Consider the following 23,262-nt stretch of genomic DNA (forward strand, 5'->3'; position numbering starts at 1 on the left):
GGTCCAGACTCCTGAGCCCTGAGATAGGTCAGCCCTGCTCCCCACACGCTTGTATCTATCCGTCATCTGTATGTCTCTGTGTCATTTATTCATCCTCCTACTGATTTATGTATTTCTTAGTTTTTTAGAGATAGATTCTCATGCTATCTCAGGATGACCTGGGTCTCACTGTGTGACCCTAAATTGGCCTTGAAGTCACATCCATTATTCTGTTCCCAGAGTGCTGGGATTAAAGGTGTGTGACCCCACACCCAGCTGTTTCGGTTTTTGAGACAGTCTTTCATAGCCTAAGCTAGCCTCAAACTCACACACTGTGTAGCTGAGGATGATTTTGAACTCCTGATCTTTCTGTTTCCATCTCTCCAGTGCAGAGCAATCTTTCCAGCCCTATTCTTGTTCTCCTTAAAAATAGAGTTGTTTAAGAGAGAGAATGGCTGCGCTAGGGCTTCATGCCCCACAACCACCTGCAGAAGCTTATGCACGTGGCTTTAGGTGCTCACCAGGGAAGGGAACCTGTAAACACGGGCTGTGCAAACATCTTTACCACTGAGCCATCTCTCCAGCCCTTCTTTGCATCTGAGCCCAGGATGACCTCGAATTCATTCTGTATTCTCAAGATGGCTTCAAACCCAGGCCATCCTCCTGCCTGTGCCTCCCGAGAACTGGAATTGAAGGCGTGCACCACCACACCCAGCCCTTCTTTGATTTTTGAAGCTGGGTCTCACTGTAGGCCAGGCTAACTTGGTACTTACTCTGTGGCTCAGTCTGGATTCAGACTCACAGAGACGCTTCTACCTCCTACCCTAGCTGAGTGCTGGGATCCAAGGTGTGCACCACAATGCCCGGTCTAGAGTTTCATTCTGTCTCATTATAATGCATAGACCTTATTTTCCCCTGGCAACATTTGGCAGCTGACACTTAGATTTCCAGGGAGACTGTCCCCCACCGCATGTCTGTCCCTCAGTCTCACCATCATGATCAGAGTGGCTGGGCGTTGGTTGCCCCTCTTAAGTGACTTGAACACGTCTCCTCGGATTGTCCCAGGCAGGCTGGGCGCCTCCATCAGGATGTGCGAGGTGACGCCCACTCTCAGCGGAGATGTCCAGCATGGTTCGCTGCTGGGTCCAGACGAGGCAGGCAGGGAGCCGGAACTCCTCCAGATGATGTTCACCGAGATGAAGAGCATGCTGGAGACAATGCGCGAGGCGCAGGACAGGCTGGCCACTGCGCAACTGCGGGTGCACGAGCTGAAACATGAGAATGAGACTCTGCAGCAGCAGCTCAGCATCCTGCTGCCCCAGGTCTGGAGGGCCCGAGGGGCGGAGCTCGGGGAGAGCGCGGGAAGGGAGGAGTCCGTTGGGTTCAGTTGCTGGGCGGGCCTGGGTGGCAGGATGGGCGGGGCTCAGGGAGGGCGGGGCTGAGCACAAGTCCATCCTGGGCGGAGTCTGAGGGAAAGGGGCGGGGCAGCTCAGGAGGCGGGGCCTAACAATGGGGGTGGGGCTTGTCTAGGAGAAGTCTAGGGGAAGGGACTAGGTTTAACGAAGTGGGCGGAGCCTAAGACTGAAGGTCAAGACCTGAGAGGACAGAGGGCTGACAACTGCCCACTGGGAGGGACCTGTTGGGCAGTCTGGGGGCTTGGTTTGAGCTGGAAGAAAGGTGGGGCATGACCTGGGTGGGTAGGGCCTGATTCACAAGAGAACCAGATTCCTGATACCAGAGCAAGGTAGGCGTGGTCTATCAATGGGCCTGACTGACATTAGGGACATAATTGATACTAGCCATGGGCCCTTCCTGGAAGTGTGTGGGGGGGGACAAGAGGAGGCAGAGGATTAAGGTAGAGGGGCGAGGCTCAGCCAGGAGGGTCTGGTGCCTGCAGGGCATGAAGGGCAGAACTTGCTCAGGGGTGGGGCAGAAAGGAAAGAGAGACATGAGTGGCAAGATGGTCAAGACTTGGGCAGGTGAGGAACCAGCTGGGCAAGGCAGTGGCCTAGTCATGGGAGGATGGTCGGAGCTGGAGGTTTGTGGGGAGTGGGGAAGGAGGGGTCAAGCTGGCATGATCCACATGGTAGGGGTGGGGGATGTGTCCTTCAATGAGAGGGATCTTATTTGCAAGGTCCAGATGGAAGGGTAGAGGCTGTGTAAGCAGAGGAGGGTGCATAGCAGAAGAAACAGGTCTGACTGTTCAGAGGGGCGGGGCTTAGCTATGGGGGTGGAACCCCTAAATCTCCCATGAGGGAGATGGGGAAAGAATTGAGCTGGTGTCCTGACCCTGCCCATGTCTGGACAGGAGTTACAGGCTCTGACCAAGGAGTTGATAATGGGTCGGAAGCATTTACTGGAGAGGGAAGAAGAGATTGCAGAGCTGAAGGCAGAGCGGAACAATATGAGGGTGAGGGCTTTGGGGGGCGGGGGCCTCAGTGCTAGGGCGGAGTCCTGGGTGATGGGGCGGGGCCTCACAGGATGGGCGGGGTCAATCGGTGTTACCTCCTCATCCACCTTTTTCCACTTGCCATTTTACAGTCTTCTCTTTCCTGAGCTCACTTTCTCACTGCTGCCCTCTGTTCTCATCTCTTTCTCCCTGAGCTTCTTACATCACGGCTTTCTTGGCAATCACCACTGCCTTGTTTTTTTCTTTTACTCTTTTTTTTTTTAACAAAATTTAATTGTGTAAATGTATGATTTTTAAAATTTCTTATTTTTATTTATGTATGTGAACAAAAGGGAGACGGAGGATGAGAGACCTCAGGCCCTCCTGGCACTTTAAATGAGCTTCAGATGCAGCCACCACTTTGTCTGGCTTTACATGGGTACTGGGGAATTGAGCCCAGCCATCAGGCTTTAAGCCTATAACCTCTAACCATCTCTCTTTTCACTCTTGGGGAGTGTTCTGACCTGGTTCCATCTCTTCCTCCCTGCCTCTTCCACGTTTGTCACCCCCTTCTTGACGCCACCCGTTCTCCCTTACATCTTGTCTTGGTTTCCTTATTTCTTTAGCTGTTGTTGGAAGATCTGGAGTATATGGTTTCCAGGCATGAAAGATCTGTAGGCAGGACCTTTGTCAAACGCCAACCCCAGTCCTCTCGCGGTGTCTCCTCCAACATGGAAGTGATTACAACTCTGAAAATCCTCTTCCATCATCACAAAGTCCTCCAGAAGAAGGTAGCAGAATTAGAATAAAGAACAGAAAACTTAGGTGGACTGGAGTTGTACTGACTCTGGCTGTAATAGGCTAGATGTATCCCACTTGTGTGTAAAGCGTTACTATGACTTGTTGAAACAGGAAGGGCAACTCCTTAGGGCAGAACTGACTGGGCAATGAGAGCAGGGTGATGCCATGTCTAGGCCTCTTGCCACTGCAAATGGACCTCCAGATTCATGCACACTTTGTACATCTAGCTCTACATGATCACTGGGAAATTGAACCCAGGCCATCTGCCTTTGCAAGTAAGCACTTTTATCCATTGAGCCATCTCTTCAGCACTTCTGTTTACTTTTTTTTGAGCCAGGGTCTCATTCTGTAGCCTATGCTGACCTGGAATTCAAATGTCTGGATTTTAAACCTGTGCTACAAAGTCTACTAATTCACTGATTTTGTGATGGTCCCAATGTATTTTACTGTACTTACGGACTCCAGGATTTCTGAATGTCCAAGTCCCTTAATGGTCACTCAGAAAACTAATTCCCATGGCCCTCAGTGACTCACCCCTGCAGATTTGGATCTGAATGACCCTTGCTGATCTTTGATTTCCCCCATCACACCTCAGCTCATCAACCCAGCTCCCTGCTCTGGGTTCTGTGCCTCCTCTCCCTCCAGACCCTTGAAAATGACCTGGGTTCTGTCAAGGACACCTATGGGCGCATAGCTGAGCTGCAGGAGGCCCTGGAGCAGCAGAGAGCAGAAGTATGCCAGCTGCGGGAGCACCTGGCATTGCTGCATGGGCAGGTGGGCCAGCTGGAGCAGGAACTGGCCACTGCTCACCACCAGCTGAATGAGAACAAAGAAGCCAACCGCAAGCTGCAGCAGGAGCTCAAGGAGGTGAGGCTGGAGCCCCTGCAGGGCTGCCCTCTGTCCCCACCCAGCTTTCCCTGTCCTTTGGCCCAGAGGAGATCAGCTCATGAGCTCCTGAATGATGTGGAACCTCGATGCAGTCCCCAAGCTGTGTGGATTCTCTTCTCTGAACTTCAGTTTCCTCATCTGTAAAATGGGATTGTTTATTTATGAGAGAGAGGGAGGTTGGGCTGCAGAGATGGTTTAGCAGTTAAGTGCTTGCCTGTGAAGCCTAAGGACCCCGGCTAAAGGCTCGATTCCCCAGGACCCTCGTTAGCCAGATGCACAAGGGGGCGCATGCGTCTGGAGTTCATTTGCAGTGGCTGGAAGCCTTGGCGCGCCCATTCTCCCTCCCTCCCTCTCCCTCCCTCTCTCTCTCACTCGCTCTCAAATACATAAAAATAAACAAAAAACCTTAAAAAGAGAGAGGGAGGGAAGGAGGAAGAAAGAATAAGAAGCAGGTAGAACAAGATAGAATGGGAGTGGCAAGGCCTTTAGCCTCTGTAAAGGAACTTCAGATGCATGTGCCACCTTTGACATCTGGCTTTATGTATGTACTGGGGAATCAAACCTGGGTCCTTGGCACCTTAACTGCTAAGCCATCACTCCAGCGCTTAGTAATTTTAAAGACAAATTGAGCCACGATTGGTGGTGCATGCCTATAATCCCAGCACTTGGGAGGCAGATGTAGGATGTCCCACCATGAGTTTGAGGCCACCCTGAGACTACACAGTAAATTCCAAGTCAGCCTGGGCTACAGTAACACCCTCCCTCAATAAATAAATAAATGAAATAAAGTTAATTGAACCAGGGCAATATAGCTTTGATTTATAACTGGCTACATGGCTTTCCATATCTGATTAATATGTAAACATACGTACATTCTCCATTTTTTTTACCCACAGGTATATTCCCTATCTAAGTTGAACTTGCGTACGTGTGTGTAGGGGGGAGGGATGTAGTTCTTGGCATGAAACCCAGGCCTTCACGCACTCTAGACCCATGCTTTGCAATAAACCACACTCCCAGCTCCTCACTGCCACCAATGAAGCTCTCCTGCGGAGCCACTGCCCCAGTTCTCAACTGGAGGATGCTGGGCAGGTTATCTAGACATGCTCCAGTTCTCTTACCAGTTTGTTTTGTTCTATTTGTTCAGGTAGAGTCTAACTGTAGCCCAGGCTGACCTGGAACTCACTCTGTAGCCCCAGGCTGGTCTTGCACTCACAGCAATCCCCCAAATTCAGCCTCGAGAATGCTAGGACTAAAGGTGTGTGCCACCACACCCAGCTCCTCTTTACTTTTAATTTTAAGACAAGGCCTCACTAAATTGCCCAGTCTGGCCTTGAACTCACTCTATAGCCCAAGCTAGTGTGTATCTTCAATCCTCCTGCCTCAGGATACTGAGTAGGTGGGATGTCAGGCCTCTGCCACCCTGCCTGGCATGCCTGGATTTGTTTTAAGTTTATTTATTTTTTAAAACTTTATTTTTATTTATTTATTTGACAGAAAAAGAGGAAGAGAGAGAGAGAGAGAGAGAGAGAGAGAGAATGGGCACACCAGGGCTTCCAGTCACTGCAAACAAATTCCAGATGCATGCGTCCCTTGTGCATTTGGCTAACGTGGGTCCTAGGGAATCAAACCTGGTTCCTTTGGCTTTGCAGGCAAATGCCTTAATCGCTAAGCTATCCCTCCAGGCTATTAACTTAATTTATTAATTTGCATAGAGAGAGAGAATGAGAATGGGCTGGTCAGGGCCTTTTTCATATTTGTGCATATGGCTTGATGTGGGAACAGGAGAATCAAACCAGGGCCATCAGGATTTTCAAGCAAGCCCTTTGAAGTACTGAGCCATCTCCCCTGCTCATGCCTGGATCCTTGAAGGCAGAGAATGGGAAAGTGGAATGATCTCTTGGTTGTCTTCTTCCTTGATGACTTTGGGCCTGTTGGTGAGAATCTGTGGCCCTGCTACAAGGCTTCTCACAGAGGGTCCATCTCCCATCAGACCGTAGGATTTTCTTCTGGGTTCTAAACCTGTGCTAAACTAGTGTCTCTTGGGGGTGCTGCTGTGCAGATGGGAAGGAGCTTTGTTTCCCAGAAGACACTGGGGCATGTGCTCTGTGATTCTAGACTTGTGTTGTGGCAGATGGGTGGCTGGACTCTTCACATCCTAGGGGTGTTTGAACCTTTTTTTTTTCTTGGTTTATTGGGGCTGGGTACCTCTATGTAGGTTGTCCTTGAACTTGCTATGTAGCCTAGGCTGGCCTAGAATAGGAATCCCTCTGGCTTCAGCCTCCTATGTGCTGGGATTACGGGTACGCACCACCACAATGCCTTGTACCTTCATCCAGATCTGCATTAAACCTGTAACACTCAGCAAGGCAAGGAATTTCATTTTCCAGAAAACCCAGAGGATTCCTTGCCTGGGGTTGTCAGCCTAGGCTACCCCAGGGCCTTCTGGGAATAGTGGTCCACCTAGACCAAGGAATCCTGGTAATGGCACGTGAGGTCCTGCCAGGGGGAAAGGGCAGAGGCTGGGAGGTTGGGTCCCTTATGCTCAAGCCCCTCACTCCCCTGCCTCTGCCTTGACCAGAGTGAAGAGAAGAGGCGACAGCTGGAAGAATGGCTGGAAGATTCTAAGCTGAAACTGCAGCAGATGCTGCAGAAGGCAGCGCCCTTGCCTGAGGTTGAGGCTCAGCTGGCACAGGGAGCAGAGGCTCTGCACAAGGTGAGGGGCGGGGCCTGCACATCAGGGGCGGGGCCTCGAGGGAGGCAAGCCAGGAGCCTGAGCTGATCCTGGTGAGGTTAGTTAGAGGTCTTGGAGAGCGAGCAGTGTCAGGGGAACTTTGAGGAGCTGCTTGGGCAGCTGGAGGCACAGTTGGAGAAGAACCAAGAGCTGCAGCCATTGAGAGTATAGGAGTATGGCTTAGCCAAGAAGTTTGGTTGGGTGGGAGTTTACATAAGGGGGGGCCGTTGGATGAATTGGGAGGCAGGGAGTTTACATGAAGGGGGGTCAGGGAAGGGCTTCAATGAGGGGTGGCGCCTGTGAGGCTTAGATGGAGGGATGGGTGAAGAACAGGGAACTTAGATGAGGTGGGGGTCAAGGAATTGGCTGAAGTGTGGAATGAACCTTGAGTGGACATCAGTTCAGCCAAAAAGCATTCTTTTCTGTTTTTTGAGGTAGGGTCTCTCGCTAGCCAAGGCTGACCTGGAACTCACTATGTAGTCTCAGCTTGGTCTAGAACTCACAGTGATCCTCCCACCTCTGACTCCAGAGTGCTCGATTACAGGTGTGCACCACCACTCCTGGTGACACGTGCATTTCTTAAATCCTTCCCCGACTCTTTTCAAAGCATGCCAGCTCCCATGTAGCTGTCCACTCCTGATTCCCGTTTCACTGGACCCAGCCCAATTCTCTTCTTTGCCTGGCCCTGCCCCCTCTGGGTGTCTCCAATTGATCCCCCTTTTGGGGTGCTCACCAGGCAGCACAACAATCACGGAGGAAATCAGAAGATACACAGGCAGGGGAGGATGATGGAGGTGCAGTTGAGAAGAGGAGACAGGCTACTTGGGAGATATGGGCTCCCAGCCTGCTCTGCCTCCTCCTTCCCCAGCCACATGGACCTGGCTACATTCCCCACCTTGTCCACCCATGCCCCTCCCAGTCCGGGCCCCAGAGGTGGGCCAAAGACTCAGTGATGTGAAGAGCACCCAAGGATTTTTATTTTTGACATGGGGTCTTGCTGTGTTGAATTGATGTTGTGTTGATGTTGTATTCATGAGTCCAATGGCCCAAAAGCCTCAACGTCCAAGCCTCTGGTATCATGGGCATGCACCACACCCAGCCATATAGATTCACCTCCCTTCCTTCTCTCCCCTTCTTCTATTTCATTGTCTGTTTTAATATTAGTGTGCTAAGAATTACAGCCAAAAAAAGAATTGATCCTTGAGAAGCTGGATATAGTGGCTCAATGCTTGCAACCCAGAGTTTGTGAGGCAGAGACAGGAGGATTGCCGTGAGTTTGGAAACCAACCTGGGCTATGTGGAGAAATGATGTTAAAAAAAAAATAAAGTGGCAGCGCAGTAGGACGATTTCTGGGAATTCAAGGCCAGCCTGGGAGAGCAGAGTGAGTTCCAGGTCAGTCCAGCTTAGACTGAGACCTTACCTCCACAAAAAGAGGGTGGAATGGAGAGATGTCTCAGAAGTTAAAGGCACTTGCTTGCACAGCCCGAGGGCCTGGGTCAGATTCCCAAGAACCCACACAAAGCCAGATGCACAAAGTGGAGCAGGTGTCTGAAGTTCATTTACAAAGGCAAGAAACCCTGGTGTAACCATTCTTTCACTCTCATTGTGTGTCGCTATTAAATAAGTAAGAAAATAAAAAGAAGAAGAGGCAGCAGAAATAGGCAGACAAGGAAGAGTAGGAAGAAAGGGAAAATTGAGCTTTGGGAGATGCAAAGCAACACGCAGCCTTACTGTATTGCTGTCAACCCAGGGTTCACAGGACTGAAACTCCTTGGCTTTCCTGGGACGATGCACCCTACTCCTGCACCACAAGCAGAGCTATCCCCATGGGCTTCTCCAGCCCCAGGGCTCTGCAGTCATTGCCTTATGGCCCTCGCTTGTTCTGGGCTACTTCAATTAGTACTCAAAACCAGAAACAACCCGACCCTTCCTAGTACACACCATTGAGGGGAGTCCCCATTACAAACCTGCAAGTGAATTCTGCATCTGTGTGTCTCTCTCCAGAATCCTGTCCCCAAGGAGGAAGCTGGGGTTCCACCAGGACAGGGCCCAGCCGTAACAGGAGACACCCCACCACCCACTCCCTGCTCTGCTCATCTTCACGGAAAGACCCAGGCCTTGGCACTGCAGGAAGAGTCCCTGGAAGATGCGGGACCCTCCTGTGAAAGGTCAGCAGGGATGAAGGTTGAGAACATGGAGGGTGAGATGGGAGGGGGTGAGGACATGTAAGGACAGGGGTATCCCAGAATTTGCCTTCTCTGACTTGATCCCTCAGCAAGGGCACCCCAGATGCCCTCCACAAAGGCCCCAAGAAGAAGGACATGAAAACTTACCTAAGCAACCTCTTTGGAAAGAAAACGGGCAGGATGTGACCTCCAGGCCAGGATAGCTCTTCTTTGGGTGAGAAACCCCTCCTCTCCTCCCTCCCTTTTTTCCATATTAACTCTACATTCATCGCGTTCTTTATTCATTTTGAAATTGTGACCGTTTGTCTCATCCTCTCCAGTGCTTGGAAATCAGATGCATGCTACCATGCCTGACTGTGAATCCTTTTGGTTTTTCTAATATTTATTTATTTGTGTGCACATATGTGTATGTTTGTATGTCAGGACACCAAGGCCTCTTGCCTCTGCAAATGAACACCACACACTTGTGCCACATTTTCCCTTTTGTAGTTCTTGTTTGTTTGAGGTAGGGTCTCACTCTGGCCCAGGCTGACCTGGAATAGCCTCTGGATCTCTAGGCTGGCCTCAAGTTCATGGTGATCCCATGGAGAACCCAGTCTCCCCAGTGCTGGGATCAAAGATGTGCACAACCATGCTTGGTTAAAATTTTGCCTTTTTGCCTCTGGTTTAAGGAGGCAACTTGGGAATTGAACCTGACTCAGCAGGCTTTGCAATCAAGTGCCCAATGGTGAGCCACCTTCTCTGCCCTTCCTGTTCTTTTGCTTTTCCCAGTTCTGAGGGTTGGATTCAGCATTTCCCACATGTTAGGCAGGTGCTCTATCCAGCCCCTCTCTGTGGATTTCAGGCCAGCACTCTACCCATGAGTGACATCTCTAGTCCTCTTTACACTTTTGGCTTGAGAGAGGCTTTCTAATTACTCTGGCTGGACTTGAACTCGCCCTGGTGTCCATGATGACCTTGAGCTTCGGAAGCTCCTGCCTCTGTGTCATGAGGAGCTGAGAGGGCAGACCCGTCCCTCCTGCTCCCTTATGTATTGTGTTTGCTGTCAGAGAGGGTTTCACTTCGTAGTTGTCTGGCTTTGAACTTCTGGCAATCCTCCTGCCTCACATTATTTATTTTATTTTATGTTTTTGTTTATTTTATTGGCAGGGAAAGAGAGAAAAAGAAAGAGAGTGGGTACACCAGGCTATCTTGCCACTACAAATAAATTTCAGATGCACTCACCACTTGGGGCATGTGGTTTTACATGGGTGCAGGGCAACTGAGCCCAGGCTGTCTGGCCTTGCAGGCCATTGAGCCACATCTCTAGTCCACCCCATCCTGCCACACATTTATTTGTTTTCTTGTTTTGTCTTGTTTTTGAGTCCTAGGTCTCAGAGGAAAGAGAGGGATCTAGGTGAGCAGATCCAGGTGGTGATGTAGGGAGGGGCTAAAGTCCAAGTCCAGGGGAGGGAACCTGGGGTTGAGGCCAGGATGACCAAAACCATGGGGACTCCGACCCTGCGGTGCTCCCTGTCACAGCTACCCACGAGGTGGAGGCTCTTGAACTGACAGGTGCTGTGTCTTCCTGTGCTAAAGAGTGAGTTTAGGGGAGTCTGGGAAACTTAGTGAGACACTGCCTCAAGGTAAAAAACAAATCTGGGGAGATGGCTCACCTGGTAAATTTCAGATCCATAGCACTAAACTAAAAGCAGGACAAGAGAGCTAGTCTAACCCAATTGGTGATGTCCAGGTGCAGTGAGAACCTATCTCTGAAAATAAGGTGAGGTAGGGCCGGGTGTGGTGGCGCACGCCTTTAATCCCAGCACTCGGGAGGCAGAGGTAGGAGTATCGCCATGAGTTCGAGGCCACCCTGAGACTACATAGTGAATTCCAGGTCAGCCTGAGCCAGAGTGAAACCCTACCTCGAAAAACAAAAACAAAAACAAAAACAAACAAAAAAAAAAGGTGAGGTATAAGAGAGGAAGACACCCTACATTGATCCCTGGTCTCCAGGTCCACACACCTGCACATACATCCCTGTACACACACCAGGGCTGGGCATGTTGGTAAGTGGCAGAGCTCCTGCCTAGAACCCAGTAAGGGCTGGGGGCATAGCTCAGCAGTAGAATGCTTGGTTGCCAGTACTGATTGTAAAAATAAAATATGATCATTAAAAATCCTATCCAGGCACATTGCTGCACACATTTAATCCTATCACTTGAAAAGCAGAGGTAAGAGGATCACTGTGTATGAGGCCAGTCTGAGACTTCATAGTGAATTCCAGTCCATCCTGGGCTAGAATGAGACCCTATCTCAAAAGAAGAATGCCTGGGGCACTTGCCTACAAAGCCTAAGGACCCAGGTTTGATTCCCCAGATCCCACATAAAGCCAGATGCACAATGTTGCATATGCATCTGGAGTTTGTCTGCAGTGGCTAAAAGCCCTGGAGTCCCCATTCTCAATCTCTCTCGCTCTTTCTCAAATAAATAAATAAAATATTTATTTAAAAAAATACCTGGGGAGGGTTGGAGAGATGGCTCTGCAGATAAGGCACTTGCCTTCAAATCCCTTAAGGACATGGGTTCAATTCCCTAGTACCCAGGTAAAGCGAGCGCACAGGTGATGCATGTGTCTGAGTTCCTTTGCATTGGCTAGAGGCCCTGGTGCACCTAATCTCTCCCTCCCTCCCTCCCTCAAATAAATAAATAAATAACTGGTTTATTCTAAAAATTACTAGGTACATACAAATATAAAAAGCGTTTTAATGAAAGGGCTGAAGACATGGCTCAGTGGTTAAGGTGCTTGCTTGCAAAGCTAAATGACCCAGGTTCTATTCCCTTGTACCCACATAAAGACAGATGGGCAGTGTTGCATGCATCTGGAGTTTGCAGCTGACTCATCCTCTCTCTCTCCCCCTACCTCCCTCCCTCTCTCTCTCTCTCTCTCTCTCTCTCTCTCTCTCTCCTTGTAAATAAATAAAAATCTTTAAAAATTCCTAAGGAGTCAGGCAGTGTGGCACAGGCCTCTAACCCTCTAATCCCAGCACTTGGGAGGCAGAGGTTAAAGATCACTGGGAGGCCAAGTGTGCATGGGGAAAAAAAAAAAAAAAAAAACAACTCTTTCCACTCTGCAACTGGAGGTCATGACATGGGAAAGGGTGGACGGCGGGGAGCCTGCGCACCCTGACTCTCAGTTGGCCTCCAGGCCCAGGTGTTACCGAGCTACCACTGGTAAAGAACTGTTTCAAAAAGCTGTGTTGATTGGCTTTTGTGGTCAGGACCACAACCATCCCCCCACTCGTGCCTCAGGCACAAGGTCAGGTCCAGTCCCCATCCCCTTCTTCTGTGCCCTGAAGATGGACCCCACGCCTAACACTGAGGTTTCCGGGAAGGGCCGCATTTCTTCAGAGCAGTAAACATGGCTCGTGGTAAGGGGTCTAAGGGCCAGGGAGGGACATCAACCTGTAGGATCCACTTGTCCCTTTAAGCTTCTGGTATCTCCTGCATGTTGGCCAGGGATCCAGAGAGAAGGACCTAGAGGTCAGCCAGCCTATGCAGTTTTGACACTGCCCATTTCACAGGGGAAACTTGGGAGCCCCAGGGATCTTCTTTAACGAAGTGGCCCAGCATTTCTCTAAACCAGGCCCTTAAGCCAGACCCACACATGCACTGACACAGGGAGAAGGTGAAATAGCCCACAGTAGCTTCCAGTGGGAGAGGAGAGAGTCCATGCTTGAAGATTGCTCAGTGAGTGACATTGGGGACATTCAGGAACAGGATGAGCTATTCTTTCTCCTAATTCCTGCCCCGAACAACTATTTAGCCTCTTTGAAGGCCACAACCCTTGTTGCTCAAGTACTGCTTGTCCTCCAGTGGCCCCAACCCTTGATTTATTATTATTTTTTTATTGACGACTTCTATATATACAGACAATAAACCATGATATTTCCCTCACCTCCCACATTTTCCCCTTCACAACTCCACTCTCCATCATATCCCCTGCCTCTCTCCGTTAGTCTCTTATTTCGATGTCATCATCTTTTTCTCCTATTATGAGTGTCTTGTGAGGGTATTGCTAGGCACTGTGAGGTCATGGATATCGAGGCCAATTTCAATCTGGACAGTTGGCATTGTAAGGAATGGCTCCCTTCCTTTGGCTCTTACATTCTTTCTGCCACCTCTTCCGCAATGGACCCTGAGCCTTGTTTCAGTGGTGAGCACTCCTCTGTCCCTTCTTTTCAGCACTATGTTGCCTTGTGGAGCATCCCAGTGGTCACCACCATCTGAACAGAGAAGCTTCTCTAACCAAAAGTGAGAGTAGCATTAATATATGAATATGAACATTAAGCGTAGTGCTTACAGGGCAATTTGGTGAGAATAATATAGGCGTTTAGCCAGACAAGAGCAGGCTTTATATCCCTAAGGCACATGGCCTCCCCTGCCATAGGTCTTTGATTAGGTTCTCAGTACCAAGCATGTATTTCCTCTCATAGAGTGGGCCTCCAGTCAAATTAGAGAGCAATTGGTTTTCCCCAGAGCAGACATGCCACTATTGCACCTGTTTGGTCATTTGGCCTATCTGGCCAAACCTGAGGCTTCCAGTGTCCACTGTTTCCACCATTGATAACTTCTGTCTCCCATAGGGCTGCATGCAGTGCAGCTTTTTCCAGCTTATAGGTGGCTGGTCTACAGAGATGTTTTCTGCTCAGCACCAGCTTGATTTTTCAGTGGTCTTACTGCCCATGCATGTGAAGTCTTCAGCAATAGGGTCTTACCATCTGTTACTCCTGGGAAACCAAGGGCCTTGGCAAAAGCCTGTAATGTTTTGGAGGCAGCAGGGACCTCCTTGGCCAACAACACACTGGTAGGTATCCCATCCTTGGCACTGAAAATTTTTTAGTAGCAATCTATGGCTTCTGGATGTGCCATTATTCAAAGAAGTAGGCTTTCATATGCCTTATTCAGAATATCTTGAAATTTCAATGACCTTCCCCCTACCCTTCTCTTACTCAATCTCTTCCCCAGGCCTCACTTAAACCATTCCACTCCCTGTAATCTGATCTTCTACTTACATATGTACAATACCATCCCCTAAAGTTCCTGCCTTATCCTCCCTCCATTACAGCCTTTTTCCAGCTTACTGGCCTCTGCTACCGATTTTTTGGTTCCAGCTCACACACAAATCTAAACATTGGTAGTTAGGATCCACATATGAAAGAAAACATGCAATGTTTGGTTTCTGGGCCTGGGTTACTTCACTTAGTATAATCCTTTCCAGATCCTTCCATTTCCCAGCAAATTTCATTTTTCTTTACTGCTGAATAGAATTCCATTGTGTAGATGTACCACATCTTTATTATCAATTCATCTGTTGAAAGAGATCTAGGCAGGTTCCATTTCCTGGCTATTGCAAATAGAGCAACAATAAACATGGTTGAGCAAGGATCTCTAAGATAGTGAGAAGAGACATTAGGATATATATGCAGGAGTGCCTTAGCTGTATCATGTGGTAAATCTATTTTTAGCTGCCTCAAGAACCTCCACACTGATGTCCACAATGGCTGTACCAGATTACATTTCCACCAACAGTGTAGAAGGGTTCCCCTTTATCCACATCCTTACCAACATTTATGGTCATTTGTTTTCTTGATGGAAGCCATTCTGACAGAAGTGAGATGGAATCTCAAAGTAGTTTTAATTTGCATTTCCCTGGTGGCTAAGGATGTAGAACACTTTTTTAGGTATTTATATGCCATCTGTATTTCTTCCGATGAGAACTCTCTATTTAGCTTCATAGTCCAATTTTAATTGAGTTGTTTGATTTCTTATTGTTTTGTCTTTTGAGTTTTTTGTGTATTCTGGATATTAATCCTCTGTCAGATGAATAGCTGGCAAAGATTTTCTCCCATTCTGTAGGTTGTCTCTTAACTGTATTTACAGTGTCCTTTGCTATACAAAAGCTTTGTAATTTCATGATATCCCAGTAGTTGATTAGTGGTTTTAGTTCCTGAGCAATTGGGGTTATATTCAGAAAGTCATTACCTATGCCAATATGTCGAAGGGTTTCTCCTACCTTTCCTTCTAGCAATTTCAGTGTTTCAGGTCTGACATTAAAGTCCCTAACCCATAAAGACCAGATTCTTGTGCATGGAGAAAGAAAGACAAGGATCTATTTTCATCTTTCTACATATAGATATCAAATTTTCCCAGCACCACTTGTTGAAGAGGCTGTCTTTTCTCCAATGAATATTTTTGTCATTTTTGTCAAAAATCAGATGGTTGTAGCTGCCTGTATTAACATCTGGGACCTCTATCCTGTTCCACTGATCTATGTGTCTGTCTTTGTGCCAGTACCATGCTGTTGTTGCTAGTATGGCTTCGTAAAATAACTTAAAATCGTTATTATACCTCCAGCCTTATTTTTGTTGCTCAAATTTGTTTTGGCTATTTGAGGTTGTTTGTGCTTCCAAATGTATTTTTGGATTTTTTTTTCTATTTCTGTGAAGAATGCCATTGGCATTTTAATGGGGATTGCATTAAATGTGTAGATTGCTTTTGGTAAGATTGACATTTTCACAATATCGATTCTTCCAATCCAAGAACATGGGATATCTTTCAGTTTCCTAGTGTCTTCTGCAATTTCTCGCTTGAGTATTTTAAAGTTCTCATTATAGAGATCCTTCACTTCCTTGGCTATGTGTATTCCAAGGTAATTTTTTTGAGGCAATTGTGAATGGGAGAGATTCCCTGATTTCATCCTCCACATGTTTGTTGTTAGTATATAAGAAAGCTGATTTCTGTGTGTTTATTTTGTATCCTGCTACATTGTTAAAAGTGTTTATCAGCTCTAACAGTTTGCTGTTAGAGTCTTTAGGGCCCTTTATGTGTAGAATCATATCATCTGCAGATAATGATAATTGGATCTCTTCCTTTCCAATTTGTATTCCTTATATGAGTGTGTCTTGCCTTATCGCTACAGCTACGACTTCCAGTAGTATATCAAATAAAATGGGGACAGTGAACACCCTTGTCTTGTCCCTGAATTTAATGGAAAAGCTTTAAGTTTTTCCCCATTTAGTATTATGTTGGCTGTAGGTTTGTCATAAATTGATTTTATTATGTTGAGATATGTTTCTTCTATTCTCACTTTCTGTAGAACTTTTACTGTGAACCAACCCTTAATTTTTATTGGGTTGTCTAATGGTTTCTTGACCTGCCCCTGAGCTTATACTAATTCTCTTTTTACCCATTTTTTTTAAATTTTGTTATTCATGGTAGTGTCTCGCTCTAGCCCAGACTGACCTCGGAATTCACTATGTAGTCTCAGGGTGACCTCAAACTCTCAGATATCCTCCTACCTCTGCCTCCCAAGTGTTGGGATTATAGACATGGACTACCAGGCCTGGTGCTATTGCTTTATTTTGCCTGTGGCCCTGATGTGTGGTTCCAACCACTTGCTCTTTGACTTGGCCACACCTGCCAACATGCCTCCAGCCCTTAGGCTTGGACCTGCCTCATGGGAGCTTCCCTGAGCAGGGGAGGAGCTGGATCCCTGGGCCCACCCGGAGTGCAGTTTCAGACCAGAGGGCAGAGGTAGCAACACTGATACTGGCAGGAGCCTACAATGCAGAAGGAGCAGTAGCCACGCAGGGACCCCGGGTGATAGCTCCCATACTCCTGGGCATCGTGTGCACCTGTGTGGACAGAATAGATATGACTCCCACTGACTCTGTCTGCCCCCCTCTCTCTAAGCCAGGCCACTCACCTGTGGCCTCTCTGCTGTCCTCACTGGAACCTTCTCCCAACACCTTCCTCCCAGCCAGGGGGTTAGGGATGAGGGTGAAGGGAAGCAGATCTTCCTCCAGGCTCTCCTCCTCCTCTTCCTCCTCCTCCCTCTGACGTTGGCTTACTGGACTCTGAGTCTCCCCCTCTCTTCACTCATCCTTCTGCTCCCTGCTCCGAGCTGTCCTCTTCCTTCCCATCTTCCTCTCCAGAATCAGTCTCCCTCAAATGGTGTTTGTCTGCATCCCGAGTGGACTCTGGAGACCAAAGGCTATTTTCACTTTGTATGTATTCTCAGTGACTGTTGAAGTCAGATTCACATTGCTAGGATGAACTTTGAAACCAGGCACAGTTTATGGGATGAAGGGATTTATTGAAGCTTACAGACCCAGAAGTTCCATAAAGGCGACAGGGGCGGCCTCCCTATCACAGATCCAAGCAGAGAGAAAAACCACCAGCAGCTCGTCAGCACCACAAAGAAGCACAAAGCTCAGCAAACAGCAGGGACTCAGGCAGAATTGAAGTGCTCTGCATACATGTAATGGTCACTTTGGATGGATCTAGGTGACAATGGCCAGTCCCTGCATCCTGACAGTCTTGTGGCTTCTTACTGGGGGCCTGGGGACCAAACCCAGTGGGGCTATTCATTAAAGTACTGGGCAGAATTACATACCAGGAAGAAATGTACAGAAAAATGGATGAACATTTAAAATAACATCAAGGTGATTTGCTATCCATTGGTCACACAATGAGGTTAAGGCATGCTGTAGCATGGGCTTTTTTCCCTCCAGGCACAGCATGATGCCATCCTGTAGTACAGAATGTCCTTGCCCAGTAGGATGGTCACCTAATTGAGCAGAACAATACACGGATAGCCATGCCTGTGGTGATGGGAATAGGAGGAGAGGGAAGGGGCACAGGACCCTTTCCTGGGATCCTAGTCACTTCTCCTTGCTGCCTCCTTAGTTGCAAATGATCTTGGGAGAAGCTGGACTGTATAGCGAATGAAGGCTTACATGGAAAGGGTCCTCAGGCTTCCTATGCCACTGCCCTTACAGCTAAGCAATCTCTCCATCTCTGGCATTGCTTCTCTTCCAAAACCTACACGGGCCTATTTGCGTGTATGACATCCATAAATATAGTTTGTATTTAAAAACAAAGTAGTGCCTGTCAGTGACACAGATGGGATTATTCAGTGATGTGACATTTTAAACAATTTTTAGAAATTTATTTGGGAGAGCGCACACGTGTGAAAGAGGCAGATATGGAGAGGGAATGGGTGCACCAGCGCCTCCGACCACTACAAATGCCAGATGTATGTGCTGCCTTGTGCATCTGGCTTACTTGGGTCCTGGGGAATCAAACCTGGGTCCTTTGGCTTTGCAGGTAAGCATCTTAACTGCTAAGCCATCCCTCCAGCCCTGATATGACATTTTAATTGTTTATCTTTGTCAATATTTTCTTGTACTCTTCTAGGCCTGTAAGCATTTGCTGTGAGTCTGTGGTGCACTGAGAAACCCTGTGTAGGGGTCTGAACCACTCCCACCATTGCTACACAGTTTCGTGACCACTTGCTAACTGTTGAAATTGTCAGTAACTACTTTTGACAAACTGGAATTGTGGTGTAGACACCAAAGTTCATCAAGTATTTTATACATTATTTTCTACTTCTACACGCAAAGACAAAATAACATAAAACATGAATGACAGCTGGAGAGATGGCTTAGCGGTTAAGCTGCTTGCCTGTGAAGCCTGAGGACTCATGTTCAACTTTCCAGGTCCCAAGTAAGCCATGTGCACAGTGACACAAGTGCACAAGGTGGCAGATGCGCACAAGGGGGAACAAATGTCTGGAGTTTGAATGCAGTGGCTGGAGGCCCTGGCACGACAATCCTCTCTCTCTCTCTCTCTCTTTCACATTAAAAAAAGGCAAATCTGTTGGGCTTGCCTCAAAAAGAAAAACATGAATTAGTTATATTTAGAATTATTCTTATTTATCACAGTGTTATGAATTTATTAATAAATTCTCCATTCTATATTTTCTACAGATTAATAGTATAGAGGAAAGAAAATGAATTGTTTTACAATGTGCAGTGCGGGGGACTGAACCCTCAAGGACCCTGCACTTGCTGGGTAAGTGTTGTATCACCAACTTACACACCTAACCCATAAAAATGACCTGGATGGCTGATAGCTCCAGAATAAATTCTGACTTAATAAATACTGGTATTATTCATTTATTGAATTTTATTTCACTTCATTTCAATATTTAAAATATTTTTATTTACTTGCTTGAAAGCAGAGAGAGATAGAAGAGAAAAACACAATGGGCATGCCAGGGCCTCCAGAGGCTACAAATGAACTCCAGATGGATGCACCACTTTGTGCATCTGGCTGTATGTGGGTACTGGAGAATCAAACCCAGATTATTAGGTTTTGCAAGTAATCACCTTAACCACTGAACTACCCCTCCAGCCCCAACACATAATTTTTTTTCAGATAAGGTCTCACTACATAATCCAGAATAGCCTCAACCTCATGGCCATCCTCCTGCTCAGCCTCCCAAATATATACCACCATGGCCTGGCCAGGTGTATGAGTTTAGAGGTGTCATTAACTCCCTTGAACAAGCACATGCATATAGTAAGATTTATTGATGAACATGATTAAAGGGGCAAGCACAGTGGAAGTCCTTGGAAGTCCAGGGGACCAGAATTGGGATATTAGGAGCTCACGACCATCATTAAATCAGCACTTCTTGGAGAGGTGGATCTTCGTGTCCCAGGAACTTGAACTTGGCCCTGCTCAGGGCATCAGCCACATGTTCCTCACTCTGCAGCTTGGTGTGGATGGGCATGATGACTTGTTCATTGTGAACCATTCCCTAAGCCCCGGGGCTGCACAAAAGCACCCTGTATACCAATGGGAGCATAGATTGGTGACGGCAAGACATCAGAGATATGAACATCTGTTTCCAGTGTCCCATAGGGGAACCCACACAAGGCATGACTGTGTGTCCAGCAAGGAGGCGCTGAGTGAGGGAAGCCATGTGCTGGACCTAGCTGGCTCCAGATTAACCTTCATTTGTGAGTAATGCATCACTGATGACTTGAAATTACTCTTCTTCATTCAATCCAATGAGTGAATTTTGCCTGCTTATCCAGGTGTGATGGCCACACTTATAATGCAGAGACCGAGAGTCAGATCAGCATGTGATTGGGGCAAAGCTGGGCTACACAGTGAGCTCCATGTCAGTCTGGGCGAGAATGAGACCCGGCCTCAAAAAACATTCTACCAGCTTTATCTTCAAATTAGACTTATAATTTTCATCCATTTCCCTGTGATTTCAAGTTACTATAGAATTTTAATGTACTTTGTATCACTATATACTTGTTGAAGTTTTCTCCCATTTAAAAAAAAACATAAACATTTGGAAAATTTTTTTGTTTGTTTGTTTGTTTTTTGTTTTTCAAGGTAGAGTCTCATTCTAGCCCAAGCTGACCTGGACTTCACTCTGGAGTCTCAGGGTGACCTTGAACCCATGATGATCCTCCTACCTCTGCCTCCAAGCGCTGGGATTAAAGGCGTGTGCCACGCCCAGCCATTTTGAAATTTTTACAAATTTATTTATTTGAGAGAGAAAGGCAAAGAGAGAGAGTAGATACACCAGGGCCACCAGCCACTGCAAACAAGCTCCAGATGCCTGCGCCACTTTATGTGGGCACTGGGGAATTAAATCTTGGGTCCTTAGGCTTTACAGACTAGTAGCTTCACTGCTAAGCCATCACTTTCAGCCCAGGAACCTGATCTTTAATATTTTTTTTAATTTTTTATTTATTTATTTGAGAGCGACAGACACAGAGAGAAAGACAGATAGAGGGAGAGAGAGAGAATGGGCACGCCAGGGCTTCCAGCCTCCGCAAACGAACTCCAGACGCGTGCGCCCCCTTGTGCATCTGGCTAACGTGGGACCTGGGGAACCAAGCCTTGAACCGGGGTCCTTAGGCTTCACAGGCAAGCGCTTAACTGCTAAGCCAGCTCTCCAGCCCGAGGAACCTGATCTTTAAAAAGACTATTCCTGTGCTCGGTGTACAAATGGGGTGAACCGATTTTCCTTTTCTGACTCCTTGCTTCCTCAGCCTCCTTCAGCATTGGTCCTGCTCCTGACCTATGGGACACACAGCCAGTCACCTCTGTTCTGGTGATGGCTCTTCTCCCTCATGAATGTGACTTGCTCCCTTAACGACCTTCCCCTACTTATTTTTTTTTCAAAAATTTTGCTTTTATTTATTTATTTGAGAGCAACAGAGAGACCGAGAGGGAGGAAGAGAATGGGCTCACCAGGGCCTCCAGCCACGGCAGATGAACTCCTTGTGCATCTGGCTTATGTGGGTACTAGGGAGTCGAGCCTTGAACCGGGGTCCTTAGGCTTTACAGGCAAGTGATTAACCACTAAGCCATCTCTCCAGCCCTCCCCTGCTTATTTTAAATGAGGACTAACTACATCACCCAGGCTGACCTCTTACTTGCTTGTGTTCCTCCCGACTCAGCCTTCCAATTGGTGTATACCACTGTACCTGGCAGAAGAAACCTCTGTTTTTGTTTTTTTACTTTTAGATTTTTATTTATTTATTTAGGAGACAGAGATAATGAAAAAGAGAATGGGTGTACCAGAGCCTCCAACCACTGCAGACTAACACCAGACACGTGTATCATCTTGTGTCTCTAGCTTTATGTGGGTACTGGGGAGTCAAACCTAAGTCCTTGACGTTCCAGGCAAGCGCCTTAAACACTGAGTCCTCTCCCCTGGCCAGCCCTGTTGTTTGGGTCCTCTCACTTCCACTCTGCCTTTACAAACCTCCTCTGCAATGTAGGACCACATGAATTTGTTTTATTCTCATGAATATAACAAAATTAATGAGATGCTGACCCATTGTCTGCTGGTGAGCTCCAGAGCTTCTCTTGAAACTGACCTTCGGTAAATTCACTTAGGAAACATGAAATGTCTGATAACTCACACTGACAGCGGCTTCCCCGCCAGTACCTAGAGTGCCTGACGCACAGTAGGTTCTCAGTGTGTCATTTATCAGTGACGATCAAACTTGGTGATAGATTGGTCATGTTCATTGGTCCATCCTATCTTTGAGGAGAGGGGAAGGTTACATAATGGATGTAGGTTTGCAGGTTCCTGGTTTAAATAACCATGTGAGGGCCATTTTCCACTTATAACAGAATGTTGAAGGAAGAGGTGGGTGTGAAGTGAGCAGAGGAACTAGAGAAACTAAAAGTTCAGCTTCAGACACATCCTGCGGTTTACGCTTCTCGTGGTGCACATATAGCATGGGGTGTCTGCTGTGTGCACATGTGTGCAAGCTTGGAGAGAGGAGAGAAAGCTAAAGTTTTGGAGTGTTGAGCATGAAGTGGTCCTTCCATGATGGGGACGGCTAAAGCCACTCACGGGGCGTGTGCAGAGCTGCGAATGGAGTTGCCTGGTGGAACAGCACGGGGAGAGAACCCGGACCCCACAGGATGATCACAAAGAAGAGTCACGGGGCCTATTGAAGGAGCCCAAGGACAGGAGTCTGAGAAGGAATGTCGGAGAGGCCTCCCAGTCCTCGGGAGGAGAACTTTAGGGTACAGTGTCAAATGCTACCCAGACACTGAGGAGGCTGCAGGCTTTGATGTGCCCATTAACTGTATCAAATGATGGGACTTATATTTTTATTTGACACTTTTGAAGTTTATAATATATTTTATTTATTAGAGAGACAGTAAAAAGCAGAGACAGAGGGAGGCAGATAGAGAGAGACTGGATGTGCCAGGGCCTCCAGCCACACACACACACACACACACACACACACACACCAAAAAAAAAAAAAAAAAGTTATAGACAATTGCATCACCTTATGTTGCCCTAAGATGCCCATTCTCTCCTCACAAGGCCCCCCTCCGCCTATTTCTCTCTCTCTCTCAAATGAGTAGGCATAGAATATTAAGAAAAGGGAATGAACATACGGCAGATGAACATGAAGCATAATGACCAGTGCTCATAGATATCACAAATAAAGTGAAGTAGGTTAAGAGATGAAGACACAGGGGTTTCACCTGGATAGTGTGATGTGGAAAACCTTTATGGGATGCAATCACTGGAGCCGAGACCTGTATTAAATGACACCACAGATAATTCAATTATGTATGTGTATATATTCACATAGGATGTATATAATTAATATAATATTTTAATATTAATAATTAATAATATAATTACTATATAATATATTAATACATTAATATTAATATATTAATATCATACATTTATGGCTTTATACTTGATGTTGCCTGTTATTGAATTATCCATGGTTTTCCATATCACAGATTCCAGTGCATCACTAGGTATCAGTCCCAAAGTTTCATTATGTGCTAGGCAAACACTGACCTACATTCCCATTAAAATATTTCATTTATTTATTTACTTACTTATTTTAGGGGTGGGGGAGGAATAGGCACATCAGCCACTGCA

General features: G+C 47.1%; 1 protein-coding gene across 1 annotated transcript; it reads left to right on the forward strand.

Moving 5' to 3' along the window:
* Nucleotides 1-1,067: 1,067 nt before the first annotated feature.
* On the forward strand, nt 1,068-9,164 carry LOC123454643 (liprin-alpha-3-like). Its single transcript, XM_045133369.1, has 6 exons — nt 1,068-1,301; nt 2,288-2,389; nt 2,995-3,159; nt 3,815-4,036; nt 8,797-8,960; nt 9,068-9,164. Exons 1-6 carry the CDS (start codon nt 1,068-1,070, stop codon nt 9,162-9,164), a joined length of 984 nt encoding a protein of 327 aa, XP_044989304.1.
* The last annotated feature ends 14,098 nt before the right edge of the window (nt 9,165-23,262 follow it).

Source organism: Jaculus jaculus, chromosome 14 (assembly GCF_020740685.1).
Source record: "Jaculus jaculus isolate mJacJac1 chromosome 14, mJacJac1.mat.Y.cur, whole genome shotgun sequence".
NCBI classification, from domain to species: Eukaryota; Metazoa; Chordata; class Mammalia; order Rodentia; family Dipodidae; genus Jaculus; species Jaculus jaculus.